Here is a 27,664-nt window from a genome sequence, read left to right as displayed (position 1 = left end):
TCTACCACGCCTTTAAGATCTCCCCCATCGTAACCTGTTGTGACAATTTCCGATCCTTTTAAAGATTAGACGTGTAAGGAACAGCTTATTTTAGATTGTTAGCCATCTAAAATAAGCTTAGACTCCTGTAAGCGGCACTAGTTTGCTTGAGGGTGGTAGTGGAGGAGACAGGAGGGTGGGCAGGTAGGTGGATGAAGGCAGGGAGTGAACTAATGGGAGATTTCAGACGGAATGAACCAGCTTGGGTTCAGCAAGAGAGTAGATCCAGCGAGAAGGCCACTCCTCGGCCACACAGAGAGCTCTGGATTGCAAGGAAACAAAGACATTAATGTCAGGAACACTCGAGGAGTCCAATTACCACACAGACTATCCAGGCAGAGGCTGGTTCAAAAATTCAGTTAAATGAGGCGGCAGGTGAGCAACAGGTGTGGTGGCCTAAGAGCGGGAAGACGAGGCTCCGCCCACAGGAGGAACTATGCCTGCCTAACTCAACCTAACAAGTGCAGACCATGACCTGGGACACTTTCCTGTAAAACCAGCAGTGCAACCACTGAACCACCACGTTATCTTGCAAAGAGAGGCAGTGACCCAAAGGGCACAAGTTAGACAACAGCAAAATGGTTAAAAAAAAAAGAAGGGCCATGTTTTTGGACGGCTGGGTCCAAATCCCGGTTTTTAATTCATTTGAATTATGATTATGATTTATAATTTGTAATATGATTTGATGAAAGCTCTGTTTTGTAAGTTGGAATGATCCTTGTAATGTGAAAATCATTAAGTATCGACAACATTGTGATTTTATTACATTTGGATCACTCTACAGCAATGGTGGAGTGTGGGTGATGCAAAGCAGGGCGTCTAAAGGGGGCCTTGGGGTGGCACTGACCCTCCCTTAGCTGTGACACAAATATGTCAGAACCTTTTTAAAATAAGTTTTATTCACATTATTATATTTTTATAATAAATATATATAAAGATAATATCAACTAATTAGTACATCTTAAAAAAATACAATTTGATACTGCATCACCCAAAAAATTAACAGCATGAAAACATTGAATTTTATGCATTATTTTACCAAAGTAAAATACCAAACTATTGTATCCGTAGAGAAGAATCATGTGAATAACATCTTTCCTCCTTGGCAGCTTGGGGAGGAGAGTTTCGCTTATTGTTCTAGTCCAAGTTTTTTTCTCTTTACTGGGCTTCAGTTTTTCAGTTTCTCCATCTGCTGGCGGAGCATCATCAGAGACGGTGACTCCAACAGAGCAACTCTGAAATGCTTTTTGAATCACGAGAGGAGGTCCCTGAACAGTCATTCGTCATATACATCCATCAGTAGAACGACACCAGCTTGTTCAGAATGTACAGAACTTTAAACACATCAACATCACTTCATGAATACAGAATTTCCTTTAAAAACCCCTGTGTTACTTCATAAACCTCTCAGTGGTTTGCACCACAGTACATCTCTGACTTGCTGTCTATAACCCAATCAAACCTCTCAGGTCATCAGCTGCACATCTTTCAACTCTTCCCAAGGTTCTTGGCAAGGTTTTATTGTTGTTTTTATTGCTTTAAGGTATATTAGATCTATATAGGCTTTTATCTTTTACATTAAGCACACTGAGCTGGCACGTAATGAAATGTGCTATATAAATAAAATTGCCATGACTAATCCTGACCGCCTCCTGCACCACTTACTTGACAGACAGTGGGTCACTGACTCAGGTCTGCTGCCACGAAACAGATATGGAAACACTTTAATGTTACATATTATCACCAACTATGATACAATGTATCTGTGTCGCAGAGAATCATCCGACTCCAACGTCCTCCATAACGTCCTTTTATTTCCATCTTGGAGGGATTTTTGAAGTCATGTTCACAGTAAAGAGACAGGCCTATTGTCTCATTGATTCACATACTAACACAAATACGCAACCTGATCAATAACCAAAATTAAAGTACTTATTTTCATTCTACAACCAACTTTTTAAATTACACTATTTCCATCTGCATTAGGATCAGTCTCCACCCCATGCAGCTCCCTCCCTTAATCTCCCAGCATGCATCCTGCTCCAACTGTAGCACTGTATCCAGTTTAAAATCTCTCAACTGATCCCTCATTATGTTCCTAAGGCAATGAGGGGACTCTTCACTACCCCTCCACACAATGCCTGTCTACCAGAAGATGGAGCCCTTTTCCACCAAACGGCTTCTCAACACTATGACTCCTGTGCGATAAGAGCTCCGGCAGAGGCCACAGGGTGGAGGGAAGTGTAAGGACGTTACATGCGGTTAGCATCCCACTGGGATCTTTTGTCTGCGTGCTTGCAGGCAGCTTGGGCTAACTGCCCCCATTTGCGCCATATGTCATGAGAGGCCTGACTGTCACATCACATGAGGACCTCTGTAGTGATGGCATAACTGATTGTGGAGCTTTCAAATGCAGCCACAGCACACTATTCATCGCTTCATTAATGTATTATAATGAATGGAGGAAAGACAGAGCTATGTTGTTCCCCAATGTGCGCTTTAGGGATATGAATTAATAATGGTGAATGTGATTTGTAGTATTTTTCTTTCACCTTAGTTGGTACATTTATGATTGTGGGAGGAAGGAAATGAGCTGGAGATTAGCTGATAAAACTTTTCTACTTATAAACAAGTATAAGGTGATTGACTTTCTTGAACCATGCAAGCATTTCAAGGTTCCTGTGATTTATCATACAACAGGCTAAGGATTTATTAGAACAAACAGCTAATCTTTAGAAGTAGTATTTATTCACTTGTTTAGTCCAAAAAAATTCCTCAAAAGTACTTCACTATAAGAATAAAGCCACTAACGCAGGCTCTGTTAAAATCTTAACTATTCTAAAAGAATAGTTCTAAAATTTGAACGCAGTATCCAACAATTCCACTCTTTATTAGTTGTTAATCAATTCCGCTGGTTTTCGTTTACTTATGACACTCAAATGCACAGAATAAACATTTTGGTGTTTGACAGTAAACTGTCACAGCATTTACGAACGTTTCTGCCCTAAATGTTAGCAGAGATCCATTTTACTGACAACGCGTAATAAACGACCATTTCGCTCTGCATTTACATTTGCTATCTCGGCAAAACCGGTCGGTGGTGGTAGCATTAACCCCAAAAATCCAAATATAATAAAAAACAATTTACTGACAATTTTCGACTGTTAAAATTAAGTTTTAAATGCTGTTTGGCTTAGCTACAACTGCTCTGTGATCGCACGCACGCACCACGGCTAGCCTGTAGCTACAAAACTTAGCACGCCCTTAACAGTGTTAGCCTTCTGTTAAGGCTAGAGATTGTTAGCCAAATCTCTTGAGAGTAATAAAAGGGTTTTAGCGGTTGATGAATGTAGGGAAAATATGCATCCTTGCTGCCTGTTTGTGAGCTTCTATGTAAGCAGCTGGCATACGGAGAGGTAACTTTGTTAGCAGTGATTACAGGGGATTGGAATCTGACAGGCTAAAGTAGGAAGCAGGCACCGCTACCGTCCAAAGAGTTCACGGAGGCAACAATTTCTTTCCAGAAAAAGCGCTTATTATCGAGTGGCAGTGGAAAAAGAGTAGAACTAGATTTCACGTCGGCGTAAAATATGACAGAGTAGCTGGCTTTGCGCGATTCCCTCAGAAAAGATTAGTGACGAATTTTGCTAACGCTCGCTAAAGCTAACGGGCTAGCGCCTAACCGACACGTTAGCCCAGAATTCGGTTGACGGGTGGGGAGTCCAAACAGACGCGAGGTGAGCTCCGCTGCGCCGCACATTGTTTGCAAAAAAAAGAGCCCAATTTCGAAAACCACGCGCAGGGACATGCACTTTTCCACTGTCTAGTGTCAATTCCTCAAAATGGGGTCTGCTAACGTACGTCTCCGCCATTTTGTGACAGGTTTTTCATTGAGCAAAGGGGTACGTGTAATGGTTGAATGTAACCCCATCAAGAAGATATCCGCTTGGCAGTTGTAGGAAAAAGGGATCAGGAGTAATTTCCAACCATCCCGTGAGATAAAGTCGTTTTGAAGTGGTCAGCAAGGGATAGTGGCAGCTTACCAGAAAAAGAAAGAGAAAAAAGAAAGCAGCATGGCAGGAAAAACAAACAAACTTGAAGACTGTATTGAACATATGCAAACTACCCAAAACCTTAACTTTAAAGTTAGCAATTACAGTGTGCAGGGAAATTTTGCACCACCATAAATGCTACACAGTCACTGTGAACATATAAGATTTCCCTGATCTCTGCACCAGGATACTGTGCAATGTAAACATTTAGGTAATATCACCATTAAAAGGGAAATTGTTTACAGGATTAAAAAAAAAAACATATATAAAGACTATTATTAATTTACTGATATTTTGATCGCTATATTCATTCATTTCTGAAGGAGATGAACAGTGTATCTTTACTTCTTATTCTACTGTAGAAAAGCATAATAAAAATATCTTGTCAGTTTATAAAGAGTTTCTGTAAAGGCTATTTTGAAATAATTTTACTGCATTTTTTTCCCTTTTATAAAAATATTCAGCGATTAATATGTTCTCGTATTTTATTGGTAAAATAAGGGTGCTCAATTAATTAGTATTATCCCCTCCCCCACGGGACATTTCCAAGTACCTCCTGACCCGTTTTCCACACGGAGGGAAGAGGGCAGACGGTCCCTAAAAAAGAAAACAGTCTCTATTGTTCCAGCGGTCGCTCGGTTCTGGACGGTGCAGTTCCTCTTTCGGGCATAGAGGTCGCTGCACGCATGGTAGGCCGGCCTCCGCGGCCTTCACATCTTTTTGTCTGAGAACTGGATCCCTCTGCCGCTCTACAGTGTGTGCGATAGCCTCGGAGCTGCGTCCGTAACACACTGTCAAACCACTCCAAACGAATACAACCGCGACCAAAAGCATTAATTCAACACCTTCTGCCATGGCGTTTCTAACCTGCCGGTAAATCGGTCGTATTTGCGACTGTTCGCTGGAACTTAGTACGGGCTTGAATCGGGCTTGCTTTCTGTGTGCATCAGTCTTTATTAGCGAGCTGCCGCTCTTCTTGCTATCAGCTATTTCTTTAACTTTTTTAAACACTCAGCTTGGCGAATGACTGAGCGCCGGCGGAGTATGGGATCCTTGGTGTCTTAAGAAGCGACTGAAGTGGGGTATAACCGTTTTTGCATGCAAAAACAATGGCAAATTCGACGGGGAAAAATCTACTAGATCAGCGAAGGAAAGGACAGGCTTTCCTGGACGAGCTGCGGCAATTTCACCAAAGCAGAGGGTGAGATTGGGGCGTCTTTATTTCCAAGAAATATAACTTTAAATCACCATTGCATGCAGCGGCGAGTTTGCCAGAAGTGTTATTTAAACAAATGTGGATTTATTTCTTGTGTTTTTCCAACAGATCGCCGTTCAAGAAGATTCCTATCGTGGGTGGGAAAGAGCTGGATCTGAATGCTCTCTATATCAGAGTCGTCTCTTTAGGTGGCTTTGCTAAGGTGAGTGCGAACTAAAAGTGTTATTTTCTCCACACTCTGCCTTCCGTGGACTTCCCGGTGGACCACTCCACAACTCCGTATGGGTAACACGGGACAAGTGTAAGCTTCCAGAACAGCGTTAGTGGGTCGGTGTTGGCCTTGTGCTAGTTTGCCATGTATCTCTATGTAATGTGGTGGCTTGTGTTGTTGTGTGTGGTTTGAATTGAGTGTACAACCGCTCCGAGTCAGAGTGCAGTTGGAGCGACTCAAAATTAGCGGGCACGTTTAACATCGATTATCGGCTCGGAGCCCGGCCTAGGAAAACACCGCTTAGGTCGCGGCGTCTCGCCCGGGGTTTTACCGGTAGTTTTCACCCGGGAGGGGGGGGAAGCCTGAATTTTCTTTCTCGCCATAGCCATCTTTCTTCGGCTTCATGGCTGATGACAAAATGTAGGCCTCACAGGCCCATGCAGTGCATACAGTAAACGCTACCAAAAGCCCACTCCTAATTCAAACGGGTCGCCTCAAGCTAAAGCATTTGTTTACCGCCGGGGGCAGTTTGCTGGAGTTTAGCCCCGCTAGGTTTTAACGCCAAAAATGAGGAAAGTCAAGTTAGCTCGTTAGCTACAGTGCTAACTAGCCTGAACAGTAACGATAATGACCTAAAGGGAGTCAGGCAGTTGTACCTATTGTACTCAATTGTAAATAAGCACGGCTAATAAACACATGTGAGGCTAAACTTATAAAAATAATAATTTTATACTAAACACTCTGGTGTTTTTTCCCTCCTCCTAAAATATTTTAGAGCAGTTTCCAAAAGTTATTGATTAATGATTCTAGTGTTGCCTCATTTTTTTTTTTTTTTGCGGGGGGAACCTGTGGCAGACCAGATGGCTTGCTGTCGGTGTAACCGCTCTTTTTTTGTTTGTGGTTCGCCGGTGTTTTTCATCTCTTAACGAACTCATTTCTTCTTTTCAGGTATCTGACAAAAACCAATGGATTGAACTTGGAGAGGAGTTTAACTTTCCGAGGAGTTGTTCCAACGCTGCATTCGCTTTAAAACAGTACTACCTTCGGTAAGTGGCACGGAGCATGCAGCTCTTGTCCTCTCAGGTAGCATGTGGGAAGTGTTTACAAATGTAGAGATGAAGTCAGCATGCAGGATCCAGCCCTCTCTGCGCCTCTCTGCTGGGAACCTGCACTAGGACAACATTGTGTCAGGCAGCTTAAGTTTCTATTGTGTACTTTTGCTGTGGCAGGGCTAGATAAGAACACCAGTCTTAAATGTGAGGGCTGTCAAGTGTGGATCGTAGCGTTGTTTTTTTTTTTTTGTTTTGTTTGTTTGTTTGTTTTTTTTGGAGCACGGTTTAAAGCAGGATTTTTGTATGTCAAACTGGTGAAAATGTTGTAGCCAGGAGAGGACATTTGGTTTTGATGCACCACTGAGCAGATATGTGGGCTCTGATGTGCATTTCACACAGCCCCCCTCCAAAACTCTTAACCCAAGTTATCTGTCATGATGAGAGTCTGCCTTCTCCAACAGCTGGCATTTGTGGTTTTGGTGCTGGCCTCTTTCGCTGTACTCCTTTCCTCATGCATGCAACGATTGTTCCCCTCGCCAGCACCTGCCTACGAGGGATCACACCTGCAGTGAAACACTTGTAATCCGCTCGTGGATATTTTGCAAGTTTCTATGTCAACAAGTTATCTGCTGATAGTTCACAGATTACCCACAGTTATGGATGCAGTTAGAATTGGTCAAAGTCTTAATACCTCCTTGGTTACAAAGTATTAACCTGCTACATATCAGTGTTAATGGCAGAATGCGTTACAAGACAGCTTTTCTCAAGCAAATGATCATGTGATTTGGTGCAATGGTCCACTAGGAAGCCCTGACCTCTGACAAGACAGCAGTTGGTCGTCTCTAGTCCTCCTCTTACTACAGTGCAAGTAGCTGCAGTGCAAAGTTGTTTGGTTTTCTGTGCTGGGATTTATGCAGATATCCTCACAGCCTAAGTAAAACTTAACAGACATAAGACTTTTTTTTTCTTTTCTTTTTTTGCCTGTGTCTAACAGGTTTAGTATTAAACAGCTTTTGGATTTCTTTAAGTTTGCTTTGCGTGGACAATTTGAGCAATAAATGCAGCTGTTATTTTATGTCAAGACCACATTCATAAATACCAGATGCAAACTTGAGTCAGAAAATGATATAAATAAACGTTACGGCCATCTGAGACTCTTTCACCTGTCTCGCTGAGCTTAGTCACTGTAATTATTGCCTATAATATTGGGAAGGAAGATGAGACATAGAGGAAAGGAGGCCTCGCTTACAGCTGCTGCGCTCTTGTGTCACGAGAGCCTTCGGAGCTGCTTTCTAAAGTTTATCTGAGGCGGCTCGGTGTAGTGGATGTCAGAGGCAGCGGGCAGCGAGGGCTTGTCTTGCTTCAACTGCCGCTGATAACGAAGAGACTATTCTCTCTTCCCTGCATGCTGTCCCCCCCCCCCCCCCCCCCCTTTTTACTTTTGCCTGGCAAAAAGTGGGTGAATGTTGTAAATGCTGTGGAGGACATTTCTCTTTTGCTGTCTCGCGGGGGGTTCAGAGGTCATAGGCAGGTACACAGGGTTCAGATTCAGTGTCTGATTCAGTGTCTCTCTCTCTCTCAAGGACACTTGAGCTGGGTGGATGTTTGCTAATATCAGTTAACCTTGATTATCCAGTTGAATGACCAGCTGTAACCACTGACAGCCTGGCAGTTTGTGAGCAATGTTTGCTCCTTTAACTATTGTGAACACACAGGCAACAGTTTGTGTTTTATAAGTGATGATTAAGGGCATTGTCAGGTTGGGTGCAGTTTAGTTTGTTTTTTTGTTTTTTTTAAAGTCTGCTATCTTAAACAGGCCCATCTTAAAGTGTTCATTCCTTATTTATTTTATCCACTCTCTGAATTATTTTCCAAGAGTTCCCAGGTAGAAAAGTACAGCTCTGAAAACCTTCACCAGGATCGCACCGCCTGTTGCCCTGACTTCTTTTCTCTGAATGAATGGGACGATCACGATGTGGCCCCCCTCTCTGGTCAGCGCTTCCCACTCAGCGCAGAGTAATAAGCAGCGCTGAAGTTCAGTGCCAGCTCCCACTGCCATCTATTTGATATCTGAATGTCACTGTAATAAGTGAGCGACGCGTGCCAGAAACATTTTTCCAGCTCGTTTTCAACGTGTTGTGAGCGCTGCTTTGACATCAATCTTCACCAATGGCGCTGATTTCATTTCAACTTCAGGGGTGGACGGATTCGTGTCTGGATCAAAGCACCAGCTTCAGATCACTCTGACACTCTGAGGGCGCAGTCAAGACGCAGCTCTGTTTTTGGGCTCGTTTACTGGCAGTGTTGGGGCACGAGATACATATGTAAATAAGAGGTGCGACATTAAGAAAATCCCTGATCAGTCAGTCAGACATACAGAAGGATGTTGTCCAAGGGAGGGCGGTGAAGGAGAGTGTTAAATAATATATTGAATATGGCCAGGACTTGTACACAACATGAAAAAGTGTGAAAATTTAAAGGGATTTAAGGAGTTTGGGGAGATAATAGGACAGTCTGCTACATCACTGCAGCCAGTTTATACGTTTCCCCTCCAAATCTGTTCCTGTCAGCCTGCTACCTTTTTCCCCCTTCTATAATTTGACATATCTATATGTACTCTACCCTGAATTTTGCTGGATTGGCCTCCAGTTACTCAACACTGCTTCCACTTTTTCCCATGGCTGCAACGATTCAAGTGATTCTCAGTCAACACAATTTCACGTCTCCCACGGTTTTCTCTTCCATTAGTAGTTTCATATTATTTGGAAGTGGTTTGGAGCAAACTTTGAACCTTCACAACCTTGTTTTTTTTTTTGTTTTTTTTTTGTTCCCACTAATACACCATCATGCAGTTTGTTCGGGCAAACTCTGTAATTTGAGAGTGAATGAAGAGTGTTTTGAAATAGCTTTAGTCTTCGTCTACTTTTTGTTCCCAAACTGAGGCGTGCTGTACCTAGAAACCAAGTCAGGTGACGGATACCCCGCTTTAACCTTTGTTTGCCCTCGCTGCTGCAACCCCATTGGGAGGAAATAGGACCCTTGAGCCTGACATCAAGGAACATTCACTCCAGCTTCTGCAAAAGCTCAAATGGATAATTTATCAGTTGTTTTATTTTGTACTTATGGCTTATTCTGGCTTTCAGTAACACATTTAAACTGTTAAACGGGGAGAGTTTTCAGAAAGCCCCTTGTGTTATATTTACTTATCCAAATGCCTTCTTTCAAAATGCATTTCTTTTGAAATCATAAGTCTGATTTGATGAGCACACGTGACAGTGATCTGTTGACATGTTCATTCATGAGTGTTTCAAATTGGATTCACCTTTTGACTCATGCTATGCTTATGAGTTTGCTTTTTTTTTTTTTTCCTTCAATACTGTGGTTAGACAAACAGAAACAGGTCTTTGTGTATACTGCTTGATGCTGAATCAGCCAACACTAAGCGATCTGTCTCCAGAGTTCAGCAGGGTGCTTCTTGTGCAGACCACTCTTTAAAAGCTAACAGCAACACGGAGAAGCAGGTGCAATCCCGCTCATGGGTTTATTCATTTCACTCAATAGTAGGATGTTTCACATCAAGTCCTCTTCTGTTAGCTGTGCATTTCTCAACCGTTTCTGCCTTGTGACCCTTCTTTTAGACCCTTACAATTAGAAGGTGGTACACTCATGTGAGCATGACATCACTGCTAGTGGATTATGATTAATGCAAATTTATGCTTATTTGAATCTATGTTCTTAGGAGAAAGTGTCAAATGAATAGAATCGTATCAGCCTTGGGGATCTTGTGTCCTGTCACTCTGTCTGTATAGTGAACCATGCTTTGCCCAAAGAGACCAAAACCTTTTGAAGTAACTGCAACTTTCAGGGATAACATCTGTTAATAGATCTACATTGCAATCGAAGAATGAAATATAGACATTGCTTTTGGTTTGGGATACTTTCACCGCTGCCCTGTTGGTGTTTTCAAACTAGATGTGACGAGTAGGAATGGATATGACTAAAACTCATTGGTTAATGGGTTGTCGGTCACACGTTTTCTGACTCTTAAAATGAGCAAAATTCACAACATGGACTTTATGTTCTGGTTAGTCTCCCCCCACCCTGGGGATCACCCCCTGGTGTTCACTGAAAGGATGTATGTCTAAGGCACTTGTACCTTGACTTTGATGTAGCTTTTGGGTCTGAAAAGCAATCTTTTGTACTGTCTATGGTGGCAGTCGGTTTAGATTGATGTGTTATTTATGGTAGGTTGCATTTGAGTGCATGTGCACTGCAACAGGAGACATGCATGCATTCTCAAATTAAATATGAAGTCACACCTGTTTTTTTTTTGTTTTTTTTTGTTTTTTTGTTTGCTTTTATTTGTAGCCATGTATGGACTCTTCCTCTGCCATTGTAGCTTTGGTGAGCATGACACATGAACCAGTTCTCCACCTGCTGCAGGTTCTGGTTAGAATGGCTTTTCAGAGCTGGTGGAGCTGGAGTATGTCCGGTATAGGGCGAAATCCTCTTTTGGGGAAGCAGTTAATGGCTGATTCTGGTCTTAGAGTAATGGTTAATGGTAAAAACAAACGAGTTGATAAATGTCCAATAAATCAGCTGTTACACATTCTACACGGATCTTCCAGATAAAGTGTGGAATCACCGCTAACGACACATATCTGTGCAGTTCGTTAAACATCAGGTCTTTAGCTTTACACACGTGATATTGCTGTTTCTAGAAGGCAACAAACCAATGAAAACACAACATTGAACTATTGCCCAGCTTTTGGACTGCACACATATTTTTCTAGCAGGTGTTAATTTTCACACCGTTTTATCAGATTATGCCATGCCCCGTGATGGCTGTTTGGTGCCACTGCTTCCTGTGCCATGCTGCACAGCCTCCTGTAAGTTCTCCTGAAACATCTGGATGAAGTGGCGTTTGATCTGGCTTGCATTAGCTCTCTTTGTATTCCTCCTGCTCCATCCTAGCTGCTGCTCAGGGTCGCCTAAATGAAGATGAGTTATCGAGAGAGGCATGTGGACCAGTGCTGCCTCCTGTGGTTTTATACGCATTAGTAGAAGATGTTGCACAATACAAGAGCAAACCTTCTATCACAGATAACATCTGAAGGCTCTTGGGACTTTTTTTTTTTTTTTTTTTTTGGGTCTGTCTGTAATTTGACCTGCCCTCCAGCAGTGTTGGCCACCACTGATAGCCTAATCTCCTTCTCTCAGTTTCCTTGCTAACAGGCAGATGTATTTGGCAGAGCCACAACCAGACTTTGCCATTTTCTTAAGCTCTTTAGCAGAACTGCATGACTTAGCTTGCGGTTTGCTTTTAACTGGAGTTTATTCTCTGTATTTTAGTCAATCCCAAGTTAATAGCAACCCGTGTCTTAAAAGAGTAAACTCTCTAAAGAGTAAATCTCTAATGTTCTAGTGCTGGAAGACACCCATGATAAGATTATGTACATGCTATATAGACAATTAAAGCAAGCACTAGTGAGAAACACTTTATAAGCCCATACAAGTGTTATTGTTTTCATAGGCCTTCTCACGGGAGACTTTGACCTGGGGAGGCACAGGCATATCACTGATGGCTGCATTCAAATTGAGGGAAGGTGGCATCCAGGTTAACCGTCACATCTTACTGAAGTGAACTGAGCCCTCATTAATAGATGTGGCTTCAAAGTCGTGAGCAGTCAAAGCACCTTGTGCAGCGAAGATCTATAGACTGATGGTCTGAGTGAGGAGGGGTGGGGGAGGCAAATTACAAGAGAGCCAGAGCCAGTTGGCAACCTAAAGCTGAGCACGCTCCCAGTAAGCTGAAGTAGCACTGACTTCAATAATTGTTTTAGCATGTTGTGTTTTAGGAATGTGGGCCACTAGTCGACCATACAGGTAAACTGCATGTTGCTTGTCGGCCCCTAGAAGTATGAGTCAGTGTACAGCTTGAGTTAACCGATGATTCCAAAGTGTCACCTACAGATACCTGTCTGTCTGACCAAAGTCATTATTCTGCAGGCGTGCCTTCCAGATTAAGCTTTCCACAGCTTTGACACAAGTGATCAAAGCATCTACCAATAAGAGTGAAGGAAAATAATGATTGACATATTAGTAGGGTTGACCAGCCCACTCGCTGGTCCCACTTGCCCCGCGCTTGCTGTGTGGATCCCCCTTAAGTGTCTAAAAGGGTCTCATTGCTGCATTCGGGACCCGTGAAGGCAGATGGGATGTGATGAAGAAATGAAAGCAGATAACTTCAGAGCCAAACGAGAAAATGTGTCTGCTTTTGGGAAGGTTTTAATTTATTTATTTTAAATGACTCTTGTCGTTCTGATCGCGTTGGCCACACATAGTAAACACGTGTCATTGTGTTATGCACAGCCTAAAGTGCCACATGTATGAACTGCATTTAAAATACGACTGGTTTACTGAAGAATGTAATTAACTGTTTCAAATTACTCTTAAATGCACACACAATATTTGCACAGACTGTCTCTAACCTCATCCATTAGACTGTGCTCAGTTTGAACTGTTTTCTCACATTCAGACTAACCACTTAGGCAGATTTTTGTTTTCCCTCCAATTTTATCAGCCAGACAGTTAACAGCCTAGAAAATCCCTCAGTGTAATATTGCAGCTTTTACATTTATTATATAAACAAATGTCCTTAGTAATGAAATTATAAATACTTTTTGATTTCTTCTTGTCGGGGCAATAGTGGAACCCACAAAACCAATCACAGCTACAGTTTGGATGGATCACACTTTAGCATGTTCTGAACAGGGCTGCCACAAACGATTATTTTGATAGTCGACTAGTCACCGATTATTTTTGCGATTAGTCGACTAATCAGATCATGCATCCATTGAACGTAAAACGTACAGCTTATTGCACGAGCATGCATCTGCTCTTATATAACTATCATCACTACAGCTTTAAGTGTTTAAGGTATGTGCTAACTAAAAATAAAGACAAGATGATAGTTTATTAAATTTTAATGAAGTTTGCAGATTGTTTTGGAGAAGTTTAGTAAACTCAGACGTCTGCTCCTTGCTATCTAAAATATAACAGGACACCGGAGTATATTCTCGAGCATCTCACACTTCTGATAATCAGTTGTCTGCTTGACGTTTATTAAGCTGTGTAAAAACTATAACTTTAATCTCAGCCAAACCGATTTACTCAGGAACAAATAAAATACTGAAAAAAGCCAAACAATATCATTTTTAAGTTCTCTAAGTGACTTATATATATTTAACCTGAGTAGCGAAAGACAGGGTGGGTTTGAAAACGATTTGCCGGGAGTCCGGTGTTCTCACCGGCTCTAGTGAGCCTGTAACTCCGGCTAGCTAACAAGCTAGTGGGTAACAGACGTCTCCGGAAACGTCAGAGCGCTTTTGAAAATATGTGGTGTCTTGATAAACTGAGCAGATGTTTGAAGTTTACACAGCTACATTCTCGTCTGAAAATATGTTAAATGTTTATTTTGTGACCCAGAAAGAATAATAAGAGTAACCTTAAAACTAACTAACTGCCGCCATTGTTGGAAACTGAGCAGGGCCGCGCTATGAATTCTGGGACACAGTTTCTTCTTCTTCGGGGTTTAACGGCAGCTGGCATCCTTGTACATGCAGTGCTGCCATCTTCAGTCCGTTATTATACTCTTAAATCCTACTACTTATTCCTGTGTCTTCTGGGATCTTACAAATCTTCAAACGACGTGTCGACTATTAAATTAGTTGTCGACGATTTTGATAGTCGACGTAATCGTGGCAGCCCTAGTTCTGAATATACAGCCATACCAATGATTCATCCTACTATTTATAGTGTTACAAAATAACTGGTTTTAGACAAAATGTGTGAGTGGTCACCATCTCCATTTTCAAGGCAATGATGTGCCTGCGTGGTGAAAAGCTATCATCGCAAAGTCCGATGTAGCCGAGGCATCCTTTTCAGCGGAAAGGACCCTTTAACAGCTCATGTCAGGATTTTCCAAAAAAGATAGAGACACTCGGGTCACACTTTTCCTTGACGAGTTAGCGTTGGTTCCATTCAGCAGAGCACAGTGCCAATGTGGCGCTTTTCATTCTCAATGCCAAATTTTTATTAGTGGATTCTACAGGAGTGGCTTTGCATGACTCACAGTTCAAAATAATCTTTATATGTCTCATACTGGGCATCGTTACAGCTCCTCTGCTTTAGCTGCTCTGCTTTTAAGGCAGCTTTCTTCTGACTGTCCACCACTCGTAAACAAAGCAGTGCATGAAACGACTGTATGAGGATTTCTGTGCTTACTGACATTTTTCAGCGCCAAAAGGAGAAAAAGTGTGCCGATATCAATACTTGAAATTTTGGCAATTTTTTTAAGGTGTCTCCACCCTTTTTATATACGCTATATGCATGTTAGAAAGTGAGGAAAAGATTAGTCTTCTTTAAGCAACTTTGCATCATCATGAGTCAGTTGACATGCATGCTCTGTACTGGCTTTAAGTTGAACAAATGGTTAGTGCTGTCAGTGATCCCGCTCTCAGTTGGCTCAGTGACCTCCATAATCGCTCCCGTGATTATTGACAAAGTAAACCACCCTCAGCCTGCGCTGGGCAGCCAACTCCATTAAACCCCAGCAAACATTTCTCTGCAGAAACTTTCACTTTGTGTGTGTTTGTAATCTCAGCGTCCTCGTCCAGCAGGGGGCAGTCCACTCTCATACACTGACACGCACTGGGGGCATTTGGGTAGTTGAGAGTAACTGAAGACTAGAGTGCCCAATCCCTGATCCAGATGTCCGTAAATAACGCCGCGCTAATGACAGTAGCTGTCTGCGCCGGGGTCTGCTCATCACTGCTCGCGCTTTGCGAGTTTCCCCCATGCGGGCGTGCTCAGCCCATTTATTTTGGAGGGAAAATAGGCGCTCTGTGACAACAACAAAAAAAACATGCACACACTTCCCTAAACGGTTGTAGTAATATTGAGGCAAGCCACGGCGGTTTGTGCTGCCTGGTGGTCGCGTGCTACTGAAGCTGCAAGGGACTGATGTTTCTCTCAAAATGCGCACATGAGGGTGGGGGAAAAAGGGGAAGTGAAGGCACAAGCATCTGCAGCCCATTCCTCTCCCCTCTTCCCATGCCCCCCCCCCCCCCCCTTTTTTTTTTTTTTCTTTTTTCCTTTCTTCATGCTTGTACTCAGACAGCGGTTGATGACGCTGCAGTCGGGAGTAGGCCCTATCGCTCTCCTGCTCTTCCTCCCTCACTCACTTTCTGTCTCTCTCTGCAAATGAAGGCTGAGTGTATTTATAGTCCAGCGTGTCACCCGGCAGCCAGCGAACGGGGGATTACCTCGGCCACGATGAACTAGCAGAGCCTAATTCAGAAACAGCACTCGCTCGGTGACTCACAGCCACACAAGCTGGGCTTGCCACACTGGTAATACTAAGGTATTTTACTGTGTGTGCGTGTGTGTGCGTGTGCGTGCGTGCGTGCGCGCGCGCAGTTTGTGCACATTTTTACGAGGTATTTATGATATGTAAAAAAAGTCTGAATCTGCAGTCACATGCTCATTCGGAACGTTTTTTCTTTTCCATGCAAGTTGAGTGAGAAGTTCCCAAGAATGAGAGGGAATTTGCTTTTGGCTTGCAGCTGCTTCTACCATAGATTTTTAGCAGGTAAAAGTGAGGAAAATGTGTATGTAGCTCATTCATTTGAAATCAAAGTTGCCTAACAACCGGCAGTTCAGGTGCATGGAAAGTGCGGCATTTAAAATTTAAGAAAGCATGCAAAGCCCCCCTTTATGACTGTGAGAGGTGTGCATGTTATGCAAAGACGGTACTTTCTTTTTGTGTGCTTATTTCCATTGTATGTCATTCTTTACTTAAGACTTCAGAGCCCATAAAAGGATGTTTAGCTCCTTTCATTCCCTGCTTTGTTTCTGCAGTTCTAGTGATTGCAGGGCAGTTTAGGAGTGAACATGAACTCTTGCATTTTTGTGGGGTGGGGGAGAAATCTGGTGTGTTTATTGTGTTGCCTTTTCCTTTGGCGAGCTGGAAGCTAGTTGAGTATTTGCATGATTCGGTGCCAGGGTGATAAGTCACACAGTAAGGAGCTTGACTTCACATTTTAAAGAACCGGTTTGAGGGCCGCAGTTGAGGCCGTGCTGGCCTGTTTGTGATGCTGGTGTTGCAGACATTTGCTTTTAGCTCCCACACTCAGGGAACAAACAAACTCTGTCCTAATTTTACGTTAGAGGAAATACTGCCTATATCACCTTGTTATGCAATGAGATAAAGTCAGATCACTCAAAGGTAAATGGGTAGTAGGCTGCACACCCTTGAGAGAGTTTAATTGCAATGGGGCGTTTCCTTTTGATGACACAAAGCACTCCTCATAATAACACCAGCAGGTAATGCTGTAACATAACATAGTTTTAATAAAGTAAAGCAGTAAAGTGACCCCAAAGGCCTCAGGGCATTTTTGCGTACAGGTCGCATTCATTACGGAAATTTTAGTTGTTTGTTTTGTTTTTTTATGTTTTCCTTTTACTTGTATTGCTTTGAGTTTAATTTGAGCACATTATTTATATAATTTTTTGTTGTTTCCAGTGAAAGCAGGTGTTGATCTTACTTCCATCGTCTCATTCTTCAACTCTGCTTGTAATTTGAAGTGTGTTACATTAATTGACATATTTCCCTTAGTTACTTCACTCTAGTATCTCCCAAATAGTTTATTGTAACACATTTCCCACAGAGACGTCCAGAGTCGGTCACATCAACGTTTTCTCATCCTAGTAGGAGACCCAGTGACACTCAACCCATGCATTTTTAGTTCTTCAGCTGGACCAGCTGTGAATCGTCTGTCTGCAACATGCATAACAGAAGCAAGGAGAGTCTGCAGAAACGATGTGGGCATTCCTCAAAGAGACTCTGCTTTAGCTCTAGATTAACTGAATCTGACACACTGCCCTAAATCCCCTCCACCTGCTAGACTTATTAGCCTAAATAAATCACAAAAATGGACATAAAAGCATTCATCTGTAAATTAAAGTAACAGGAAATGTTAAGAATATGTTTTGCTGACAGGACACAGACTGAAATGCTGGGATGATTGCTGAGTAGCTTACTGATGTGACTACAAGGTGTAATGTTAGTTACAGTACATTAGCTTTAAGCATTTATCTTACGTTAGCCATTGTAAACACAGGGGGTCACGGCTGACTTCACAGCAGGAATGTCAACAAAATGCTAAAGTGTGTTTAAGGATGACATGAGAATAATGTTAAGACAAACTGAAACTCATTCACCTTGAGTTCTGTGAGATCTTTTAGGTGCTTTACTAAATTTTAAGCATTTTCTCATGTGGTCTGAAAAGGATGATTGCATCATTTGGATGTTATCATTTGAGAATCAGTTATCAGCCAGTGGTTATCCGCTGCAAACGCAAAGTGCTTCCGTACCCGACTCTCTTTGTATCAGCCAGTCTGTTCAGATCCGTGTCGGCAGCCACACTAGTTGCTGTCTTCCTCGTGTAGTTTCTCCTATGCTTGTGGGTAGGGCTGGGCCATATTATACCGTTCACGGTAATACCGGTATAATGTTAGGCAACGATAGGAAAATGAAATATCGCGATAGAATGGGAGTAAAACGCGCATGCGCAGTGCCTTTGTTTTCATACGCACATGGCCGATTGTTGGTTTGTAAAAATGGTGCAACTTCCGTGATGTGGAACTGGTTTGGTGTTTGTCCGTCAGATACACAACAAGCACATTTTTTTGCAGAACATGCAAGCGGCCGTTGTTATTGTCGTATTTGTCGGACTAAGATGCTCTTAAATCTGGGAGTAATCTGGGTCCCAAACTCCGTATGTTTGACTTCAGGTCAAACAACACTGCAGCATCACTGAGAGTTGAAAACTGTCTAAATTCTTTGATCTTTAATAAAACGATCAGCATTGCTGCTTTACCAGGTGTAACTATAAAGTTTAACTTCCAGGCATCCATGAAAACAAAAGTTATTACATTTAACGGAGTTAGAAGTTAGCAGGAAGCTAGCGGAAGTTAGCTCGCTAGTTTCGCTAGTTACCTAAGCATGATATTGCATGTTCTGACTGAGAGATTTCTGAAAAAATTCAAACGTACAGCTCTGCTATCACTTCCAACATAAATGAAGACAGGAAACTAAACATCAGTGACGTTTGTAGGGTTACTGAAGTTGGGCTAGCTGGTATATAATGATGTGCTACGTGATCGCTAGCGACACAGCTATGTTAGCATAACATAAACAGTGAAGCTGGAGGACGAACACTAACACTTTTCCACTTATAAAAGTTAACGTGAAGGTTCTTCATGGTTAGAGACAAATGCAATCGCATGGCAGGATGCTGTAAACGGACCAAACTTCAGTCAGGAGAACAACTGAGATAATCCATCCACAATACGAGGTTAGTCATTAATATACTGCAACAACATGGGAATAGAGCAGCTGCCAGAGAATTCAACATTAATGAATCAATGGTACAGAAGTGGAGGAAGCAAGAAGAATGAGTTTAATAAAGTTTGATTTATCTGACTGCTTTGTTTCACTTAATGTGCCTTATAATCCCGTGCACCTTATGGTCCGAAAAATGCGTACTGCACACTGCAGTTTAATGTTGCAAAGCACCTCTTTTTAACTTCAGTGGATATTATACATGGTTATGCTCAGGATATGTCAGCCCATTTCTACTGGAAATGCCTTTTGGTTAAACTTTCAGCAAGGAATTTGCATTTGCACTGTTACATTTTTATAAAGCTTTAATGTACATAAAAACCAGCTTCTTGTTTACGTGAAAATAAATGGAAGGTTGTCTTTTTGCGCTAGTAATGTTGTGGAGTTGTATTTTGTCTCGCATCAATTATATCGTCAGTTATATCGTTATCGCAAATTTTCAAATATATATCGTGATAAATATTTTTGGCCATATCGCCCTGCTCTACTTGTGGGTTCTTCTTCTTCCAATCAGTGGCTTTTTGCAGTGAGAGATTACTGTGGATGCGGTCGGCTGTATCGTCTAGTAGCTGTGTCTTTAAGGATGGTAGTACTTCAGTGTTGGCACTTTACAGTATAAACCTACTCCAACGCAACGATGAGAAGTAACTACAAACAGTGTTATTTTCTTTCATTCCTTTTAGTTTTACTGTTTGTTTGTTTGTTTGTTGTTGTTTTTTTTATCGGGCATAGTTGCACATGTTTAACACTATCTGAAAATTCAAGAGTGGACTTTTCACCATGCAAGAGTGTGTGATTATCACAGAGCATTATTTGTGTTGGGGTTTTTCTTTCCTTTTTTTATTATATAAACAAATCATTGCCAGTTGTGCTCTTTCCATCTTTGCCATCACGGCTGCTCTTTTGTTTTGTGGCTTCTTCTCGCCGAGCTATTTAAAGCCATATCACTGAAGGAAATGTGTGTATGAAGAAAAGTTATTTGTTGTTTTTGTTCTCCGACTCAGAGATCCGGATTTAGAAAAAGCTGAAATTGAAAACGGTCTTTGCGTTGCCTCTGTTTCCTAAAGCTTTAGAGCTGGGATGTCAGACTGATTTTACACTGTGGCACACATCGGACCCTCTTTGATCTTATGCGGGCTGGACCAGCGTAAGCTCTCCTTTCTGTCACTGTAAAGAAGTTTAGCGACACATTTAATCCCTCGGGTATTTTTAAATATCAGAAAAAGAAGTAGAAAATGATATCTCTGCTTTTCGACATGATAAAGAAATTATGCTTTGGGCTTAAAGTGTAAGAAATAAATGTGTAACATTATTGAAAAAGTTCTGTTAGCTCATTGCACAGACTGTCCTGTAATAAAAAAAATAGCAAGATTACTACTGTAGTAGTAGTAGTAATCTTTTACTACTGTAAAAGTCATACATTTCTATAGTGGATATTGAAAAAACAAGAACTTTCTGTCATTTAATTGTTGCATTACGCATTCACTTTGTAGCATGAATGGGTGGAGGCCTTTGTCAGCAGGAAAAGAAGTATAACTTATGAAGATGCAGTTAAGAGTAATAAAGTTCTCCTTCACATTTTCTAAAGCAGTCCAGTTAATCTGAAATTTTGTTTGCCCTCATTCTTAGAACAGCTTCAGCCAACAACTAACTTAAAACTCTAAAACATCGACTTCAGCCCTTCTGTGCTCTCAAAAATCTGCCCGTGTGCATTAAAAAAAAAAAACAACCTTGCACCTTGAAAAGGAAGTAGCTCAGATGTTTGCTTATCCTGTTTTCCCTCTCTCTCTCTTCCCGCCGCACAGATACTTGGAGAAGTATGAGAAAGTCCACCACTTTGGCGAGGATGACGAGGAAGCGCAGCCAGGGAATCCCAAAGCCTCTCTTCCAATCGGTGCAATTCCCAACTCTTATAACTACCAGCAACACATTGTATCAGGTAAAGTCCTGTCTGTGATCACTGTGTTTCTCTGTCACGTCTGTGTCACGTACAGGTGTCCAGTTTCTGCTTGCATACGTTTTCTTTCTCACTTGTTCATTTCTCTGAAGTTCATCCCATCTGTGTCTCGGTCTCTCTCTGCCCTTTGGCTAACTCAAGCACTCAGTCCTCACACAGGCATGATTGCAGCAGCGCATCACTTCATCAGCGCTGGGTGTGTGCAACAAATGCAGAGCTGATCAGCCCTCAGGTTAAGCATATGCACAGAAATACGACTCTGCCATTTGTTTCTAGGATTTTTGTTTTCATCACTTGAATTTATTGTGACGAATCGGAGAGCTTTGTCTCCGATAGTGTTAGATGACACACTGTGGTGTGTTACAAATTCATGTGAGCTTTTCATGTTCTGGCATCAAGCAGGTTTCATTTGCTCGTTCTGCTGTGGAGGTTAGAAACACTAATGAGCTCATGTGATACAGCCTTTTGTAAAAGGTCTAATTGTAATTTTCTAGTTTTAAACGTCTGAGCCTTTAAGCATGCGTAGGGCATCCTTATGTGTGTTTCTCGGCAGGCAGCTCTCCCTTCATCCACAGCCTTTGTGCTTTACACAGATGCCAGATCCACCTGCTAAGATGCAGGGTTTTTGTTTAGACTGGGTCTGTTAAGGCTCAACTATACCTCAAGTCCACCAGGATCCACTTGGGTCCGTCTGATGTAGAATTACAGTGATCGCCAGACTTAACGCAGATGACCTCGTGCCTGGTTGTTTTCCTGACTGTGGATAATTTACATTATAGTTCAACTACCCATGGCAGCAGACTTTGAATGGTAGGAATGACTGCTCAGCCATTGAATAACCAGGTGTCGACGACTGCATATAATCAAGACTTTATACTCTCTGCAGTCCAAATACTACACAGGAAACCCCCTCAGTCCTGATTCTCCTGGCAGGGTTTGCTGTAGTATATTACAGGATTTCAAACACACTGTGTTGTCTCTTTACTGCTACGTGTAGTTATTCAGTGAAGGTCTATTCTTTGCCAGGAAAAGCCAGACATTGGTGTCAGCCCAGTTCACCCCACACATAGACTTTGCTTGGCTTGGCTGCACAGGTGCGTGAACTGTTCTTAACGAGTGTATTTGGTGACTTATGTAGTTTTTGGTCCAATTGAGAGAACGGACCGGCTCGCCTGCCAGGCTGCTCTTGAGGCGTAGCTCAGTCTCAGTCTTTCAGTTACTACTTCAGACAGTTGGCGTCTGCCTTGTTAACCTCTATCTGCAAACCTAATGACATCTACCAGCCGGTCACTGTTGATCTGTGATGGCTAATCAATTTGTTGCTGAGAAAGATGGCACGATGAGAGGCTCAAAGACTCTAAAATATGAGTGTTTTTTTTTCCTTTAGAGGTTGACTAGCGATCTAAGCATGATTGGTCTGTGTACGAGTAAAACCAAAGAGACCAATTTGCGTTATTTTAGCAGAAATCTGCATTTTGGTCTTGTGTCAGGATAACTAAAGTAAACGACCTGTGGGATAGTCGAGCCTCTCTGCTGTTGGTCCAATTCACGACTCTGCTTTATTGTACTTTTCATTTAATCCCTTTTGTTACACAGTGACTCATTTAATTCAGATTTCACCTTGCTAAGTGCTGCTGTGTTTGAGCTGAGCCTGCGAAGCATGCAGTGATTTGTCTGTGCCTTTTTCATTTTCTTGGAAGTTGCTTACACACACCTAAGCGTTGACTAATTATTTTTCAAAGCCAGGCATGCAGCCACTTTCTTTACAAAAAGCAGCCCCTGAAGAGTCACATTATATTTCACACAAAATGTTTCTGCGTATGCATCCAAGGCCGGCCTCTTGTCTGTTTTGTCAGGCGGCGCTCACACACACACACAGTGTGAGATATCCATTAGCCTCACAACGTTGTAGAGCTGACCGCTGGGCTGCTCTCAGAGGTAATTGACTGTCCTGACAACAGTTATTGATGAAGGGAAGAGGGAAGCACTTGTTGGTTTTCCCTTTGCCTCACTTTAGATTAGAGTCTCCAGCCTTTCAGTCGCAGGCTCTTTCCTTGCTGCCCGCTGAGCTAATTGACTCCAAAACACGACCATGGAGGGGCAGAAAACACGACAAATGGTGGTGAACTTAACTGCGGCTTGTAAGGTTTTTTTTTTCTTTTTTCCCCCCCTTCCACCTTCATTCACTAGCCAAAGAACAGTTACTCCCCCATAATACTTGTTGTACAACACTTTTATTCCTGCTTTTTTTCCCCTAAAGCTTGTGATTGTAAGTATTATGTCGTATTGAGCGGTGATGATTCACTAATTCTGTGCTTGTAATACTCAAACGCTCTTGCATGCCCTTGGCTCAAACCATTAATTTTAAATCAGTTGTAATCTGTATGATGGAAGGAGAGCTCATGATGACAAAGTGTAACAGTTCTGCGTAGCTTTACGGCGACTTTTATTTCCGACGCCCACACTTTTTATGCTTGTGGTTCTCTCAGCGTGTTGTTTTCACCATTAAAGGTCGAAACAGCAGCTGTACATTCACCTAACTTTAAGCAGCACACAAAGATGGTATTAACCTGACCACCACTGAGTTAGAGCTGCAACCACCAATTTCATCATGGCTTCATTGTTGGCTTAATTTCTCAGGTTTTGCCTATAAATACATTAGCACTTAACTTACAAATGAATTGGAAAATATTTTCATCGACACATTTGACAAGTTGTATATTTAAGAAGAAAATAGATTACAGAAGATTAATGAGTTCATCAGTTTGTTGCTCTGCTAATTGCAGCATTAAACAGCCCATGCGGTGATTTCCATGTCAGTCACGTCTGTTTGAGGGACTAAAGATGACAGGCATCCGGTATTCATTTGCTCGGTGCGCACAGAGATTTCTCCATATTCTCTTAAATCTTTTGATGGTATTTGCTGTAGATGATGAGATGATCAAAGGCTTTGCAATTTTATGTTAAGGAACACAAGTGTTCTACAATTTATAGACAGTTTTTTGCAGATGAGTGGAACTCTGGGTCTCTAAGATGCTCTTTTTATACCCAGGCATGTTGCTAACTTGCTGCCAGTTAATCTAAATAGTTGCAAAATCTTTGTCCAGCTGCGTCTTTTTTGGATATCTTAGTTTTCTAGCCTTTTGTTGCTGCCTTAGAATTCTTTTTATCCCCATTAAATGGTAAAACATCTGTTTAAACATGTTTTCTTAGTTCTATTGTGAAAACATTTATGGGTTTATGAGCTTTTTAAGTCATTTAATTGGTTTTATTTAAATTTTTTTACATCGTTCCAACATTTTCAGAATTGGGTTTAAAGAAGCTATATGAAAATAAAGTTTTGAGCCTAAAAAGAACAGTAAAAAACGTAGAGCCTGTAAAAGTACCGTCTGTTGCCTAAATGCAAACTATGAGCTCTGTTTCCACAGACTAGGGGGCTCATGATTAAAGGGCTCTGCTTTTAGAAACTTTAGGAATCACAAGTAAGTTTTAAGTGTGAGAACTATGTGCTCTATTAGGATAATATGGAACTATGAGGCCTTTTTAAGGTGGCATGAATGTTTGCCGCCATGCACCAAACTCTTTGGTTTGACGTCTGGCCCTCAACGTTTTGGGAATCATCTTCGCAAAACTTGAAGTTGAGACTTTTGACAGGTTGCTAGCATGCTTGTAGGCTTGGCACATGGTCATCTTGGCTATATTATTTAAGAGTCGTAGCGATAAATGTTAAATGTGCATTTCTTTACCTTCTTTTATGAGCTGATTTAGAATTTTTGTTTTTATTTAAACATTTTGACGCTGGTTGTAAACTCCAACATTTGAAATCACGCCATCTTTGAACATTTAACTGCTGTAAAACTGATTTAACACAACAGATTCCAATTAGACGCTGCCTTCTGATTCGCTGCTAGGCCAGTAACAATTAACAAGGCTGCTATTGGCTGGTGTTTGCAATGTGTGGCTGATTTATCAGCTGCCAGTTTCCATCATGGCAGCAAAGCTTCGGCACAAGTGGGATGGCCCTCGTGTTATCATTGCAACACTTACTGAAGCTACCATAAAATTGTTTATGAAGACCGATATTAGCGTCCCGTTGGTGTGATCATGAAACCCCTTACATACATACTTGATGGCAAGAAGGTATCTTTTATTCACAGTGACACTGATGTGTCTGCAGTGAGCGGATACTGGCTGATTTTTGTGCACTGCCTCTGGTAGATCTTTGAGAAATGAAGCCCATTTGTACCACAGGCCCTGAATTTAAATATAACTATACTGCATAGTGAGCGGTAATTATTTGACAGCTTTTCTGGAAACCTCTCTTTACGCTGTTGTCTCTGAGGCGCGCGACAACTGTTAATTCATTCCTGCTCATAAAGCCTGCACCCGTCAGACGAGCCGATGTCTATCAGTCCTCTGCGCCTCTGTTCGGCGGCCGGCTCGCTGCAGGTGCTGGAGGACAAGCTCAGGCAGGCAGCTTCTGAATAGAGCCGTAGCTGCTATAATGGCAGCTCAGCTGAATTACATTTGGCTTCACAAACCTTTTCAGCATGGAAATCAGATTCACTCAGCAGGACTCCCCCCTCTCTCTCTGTTATGATTGGTTTCCAGAGGCAGCAGTCTACAAAGACCCTGCACCACAGTGAAATAGCCACTGTTTGGGGGAGGGAAATGACACCTATGCACACAAAATGATGGATGGCAGAAAATCCGGCAGTAGCACAGGGAGGAATCTCAGGTCTTTGCTTACAAAATGATTGCACCTCCACACCGGAGAGCTTCTCAGTAATAATAGTGAAATCGGGCCTTGTTTTTCCCACACAGCTAGCAGTTGGGATTACAAGTCTTTTGATTATAAAACCTTCATCATGGAGGCTGACTGATTCACATTCAGATGCAATTAAAAGTTAAAGGGTGTTCATAAGTCGAGACCAGACACATCAGACTAATCTGAGCTAAAAACAACTTCGTGCCCATTTCGTTTGCTGAAACTTCAGTTAAAGGAAATGGAAACAGGGGCTGAACTTGCTGAAAGTGTGCAGGCAAATGTAGTCCTCTGAGGGACCGGCTGAAGGCCGCCGCCTTCTCACTGCTCAGATTTACATGATGTTGTCATTACTTTGAAAACACTCATACAATGTGCTGTCCTGCTTCATTGTTGATCATTTAAAATCAAATAAAACTCCAAACCAACTGCAGAGTCACTGATGGCTGTTGACAGGAGGCCCATGATGAACCTTACCTGACTTTAAACCTCCTAATTAACACTTTGGCTTCTTTCACACTTGTCACCCGCTCGTGTCGTGACTACCACCGCATCTTCTTTTATGTCACAAGTGACATTACTTCACAGCGTCGCAGCTAAATCAGAAGCTGATCTCATACTTGAACTCTGAAAAATGTCACGACACAGTCTGAACTTACCCTTTTGTAAAAATGTAGCACACAGCGTTAGTTTTTGTCAGCCATGTTCTCCATCCACCCATCCGTCATCTTAACTGCTTGTCAAAGTCAGGGTCGTGAGCTTGACAGATTGCCAGTCACTATTTATCTTAACATGGCTGTCTTTGGACGGCAGGGGGAGGGTGTCATACAGGCTCCACACTGTGAGGCCACAGTGCTCACCGCTTCACTGCTGTGTGACCTGCACTGCTCACATCAGCACACAGACTTTGTACCACAAAGCTGGCGAGTTCAGTGTAGGTGTTGAGCGCTTGTTCCCACTCTCTCCTGGAAGGGTTCAGGGCTACAGAGCACGTGTAAAAATGACTACAGCGAATAAGGCAGCTAAAGCTCCTCAGTGAGGTGAAGGCCTAGCTCCTGCCATAAGACTTTGACAGAGTAATTCATGCTTTTATTACCTCTTGGCATTCTTCATATGTTGGCTCTGATCGCTCGTTATTTTGTCGCCTGGCTGCACTAAATTGCAGCAGCTCGTGTTTTGACGGGGAGAAACGGCCGGATCACATCACACCTACGCTGGTCTCCTCACTCCGACTTCCAATCAGTTTCACGATCCAGGATCTGTTAAGTAAGGTGGTGACACCTTAAAGAGCAAACAGCCTTATTTACTTTAGATGATTTTTTAGTGTGTTTATTGTGACTCTGTGACTGTTATGTATAAAATATGTTTTGTATAGCCTGTACAGCACTTGTATAACCTCAACTGAGTTTGTTTGCTTGAGGTTGCTATAGAAAGCAGGTATGTGACATTTCTCCCACCTCACTGATATTTAATTCTCCTTTTTTTTTTTTTTTTTTTTCCCTTCAGACTATCTCCGCCAAAGCTATGGACTGTCTACGGACTTCGTTCCACCATGTGACTACAACAAACTGGTGCTGTCTCTCCTTTCGGGCCTACCCAATGAAGTGGACTTTGCCGTTAACGTTTGCACGCTGCTTTCCAACGAGAGCAAGCACGCCATGCAGCTGGACAAGGACCCCAAACTGGTCACGTTGCTTCTGGCACACGCCGGCGTCTTCGATGACTGTACGTTCCTCAGCTCTTCACATACTGAACAGTAGCATTATAACATTTAGATAAAAAGACTGAGGTTGTTTACCTTGGTTTAGTAAAAAAGCATTTTCATTTTAATTGTGCTTCCCTAAAGAGGAGCAATTATTCTGTGGGCATGAATCTCCAAATATTTTCCCAGTTTGCCGCCTCCCCT

General features: G+C 42.2%; 1 protein-coding gene across 5 annotated transcripts in view; it reads left to right on the top strand.

The window, feature by feature from the left end:
- The first annotated feature begins 1,101 nt into the window (after positions 1-1,101).
- arid2 (AT-rich interactive domain 2) overlaps positions 1,102-27,664 on the top strand; it is a 42,991-nt gene continuing 16,428 nt past the window's right edge. Inside the window, exons 1-6 of one of the 5 annotated variants that reach the window (XM_026146443.1) lie at positions 1,102-2,282; positions 5,107-5,292; positions 5,416-5,509; positions 6,467-6,564; positions 20,842-20,975; positions 27,265-27,483. In XM_026146443.1, the coding sequence (XP_026002228.1) occupies positions 5,201-5,292; positions 5,416-5,509; positions 6,467-6,564; positions 20,842-20,975; positions 27,265-27,483 (637 nt within the window). In that variant the 5' untranslated portion in view covers positions 1,102-2,282; positions 5,107-5,200. The other 4 variants (XM_026146441.1, XM_026146439.1, XM_026146442.1 and 1 more) reach the window with 4 other exon arrangements.

This window comes from Astatotilapia calliptera, chromosome 17, assembly GCF_900246225.1.
Source record: "Astatotilapia calliptera chromosome 17, fAstCal1.2, whole genome shotgun sequence".
Classification (NCBI taxonomy): Eukaryota; Metazoa; Chordata; class Actinopteri; order Cichliformes; family Cichlidae; genus Astatotilapia; species Astatotilapia calliptera.
This window is presented reverse-complemented; position numbering and strand designations above follow the sequence as displayed.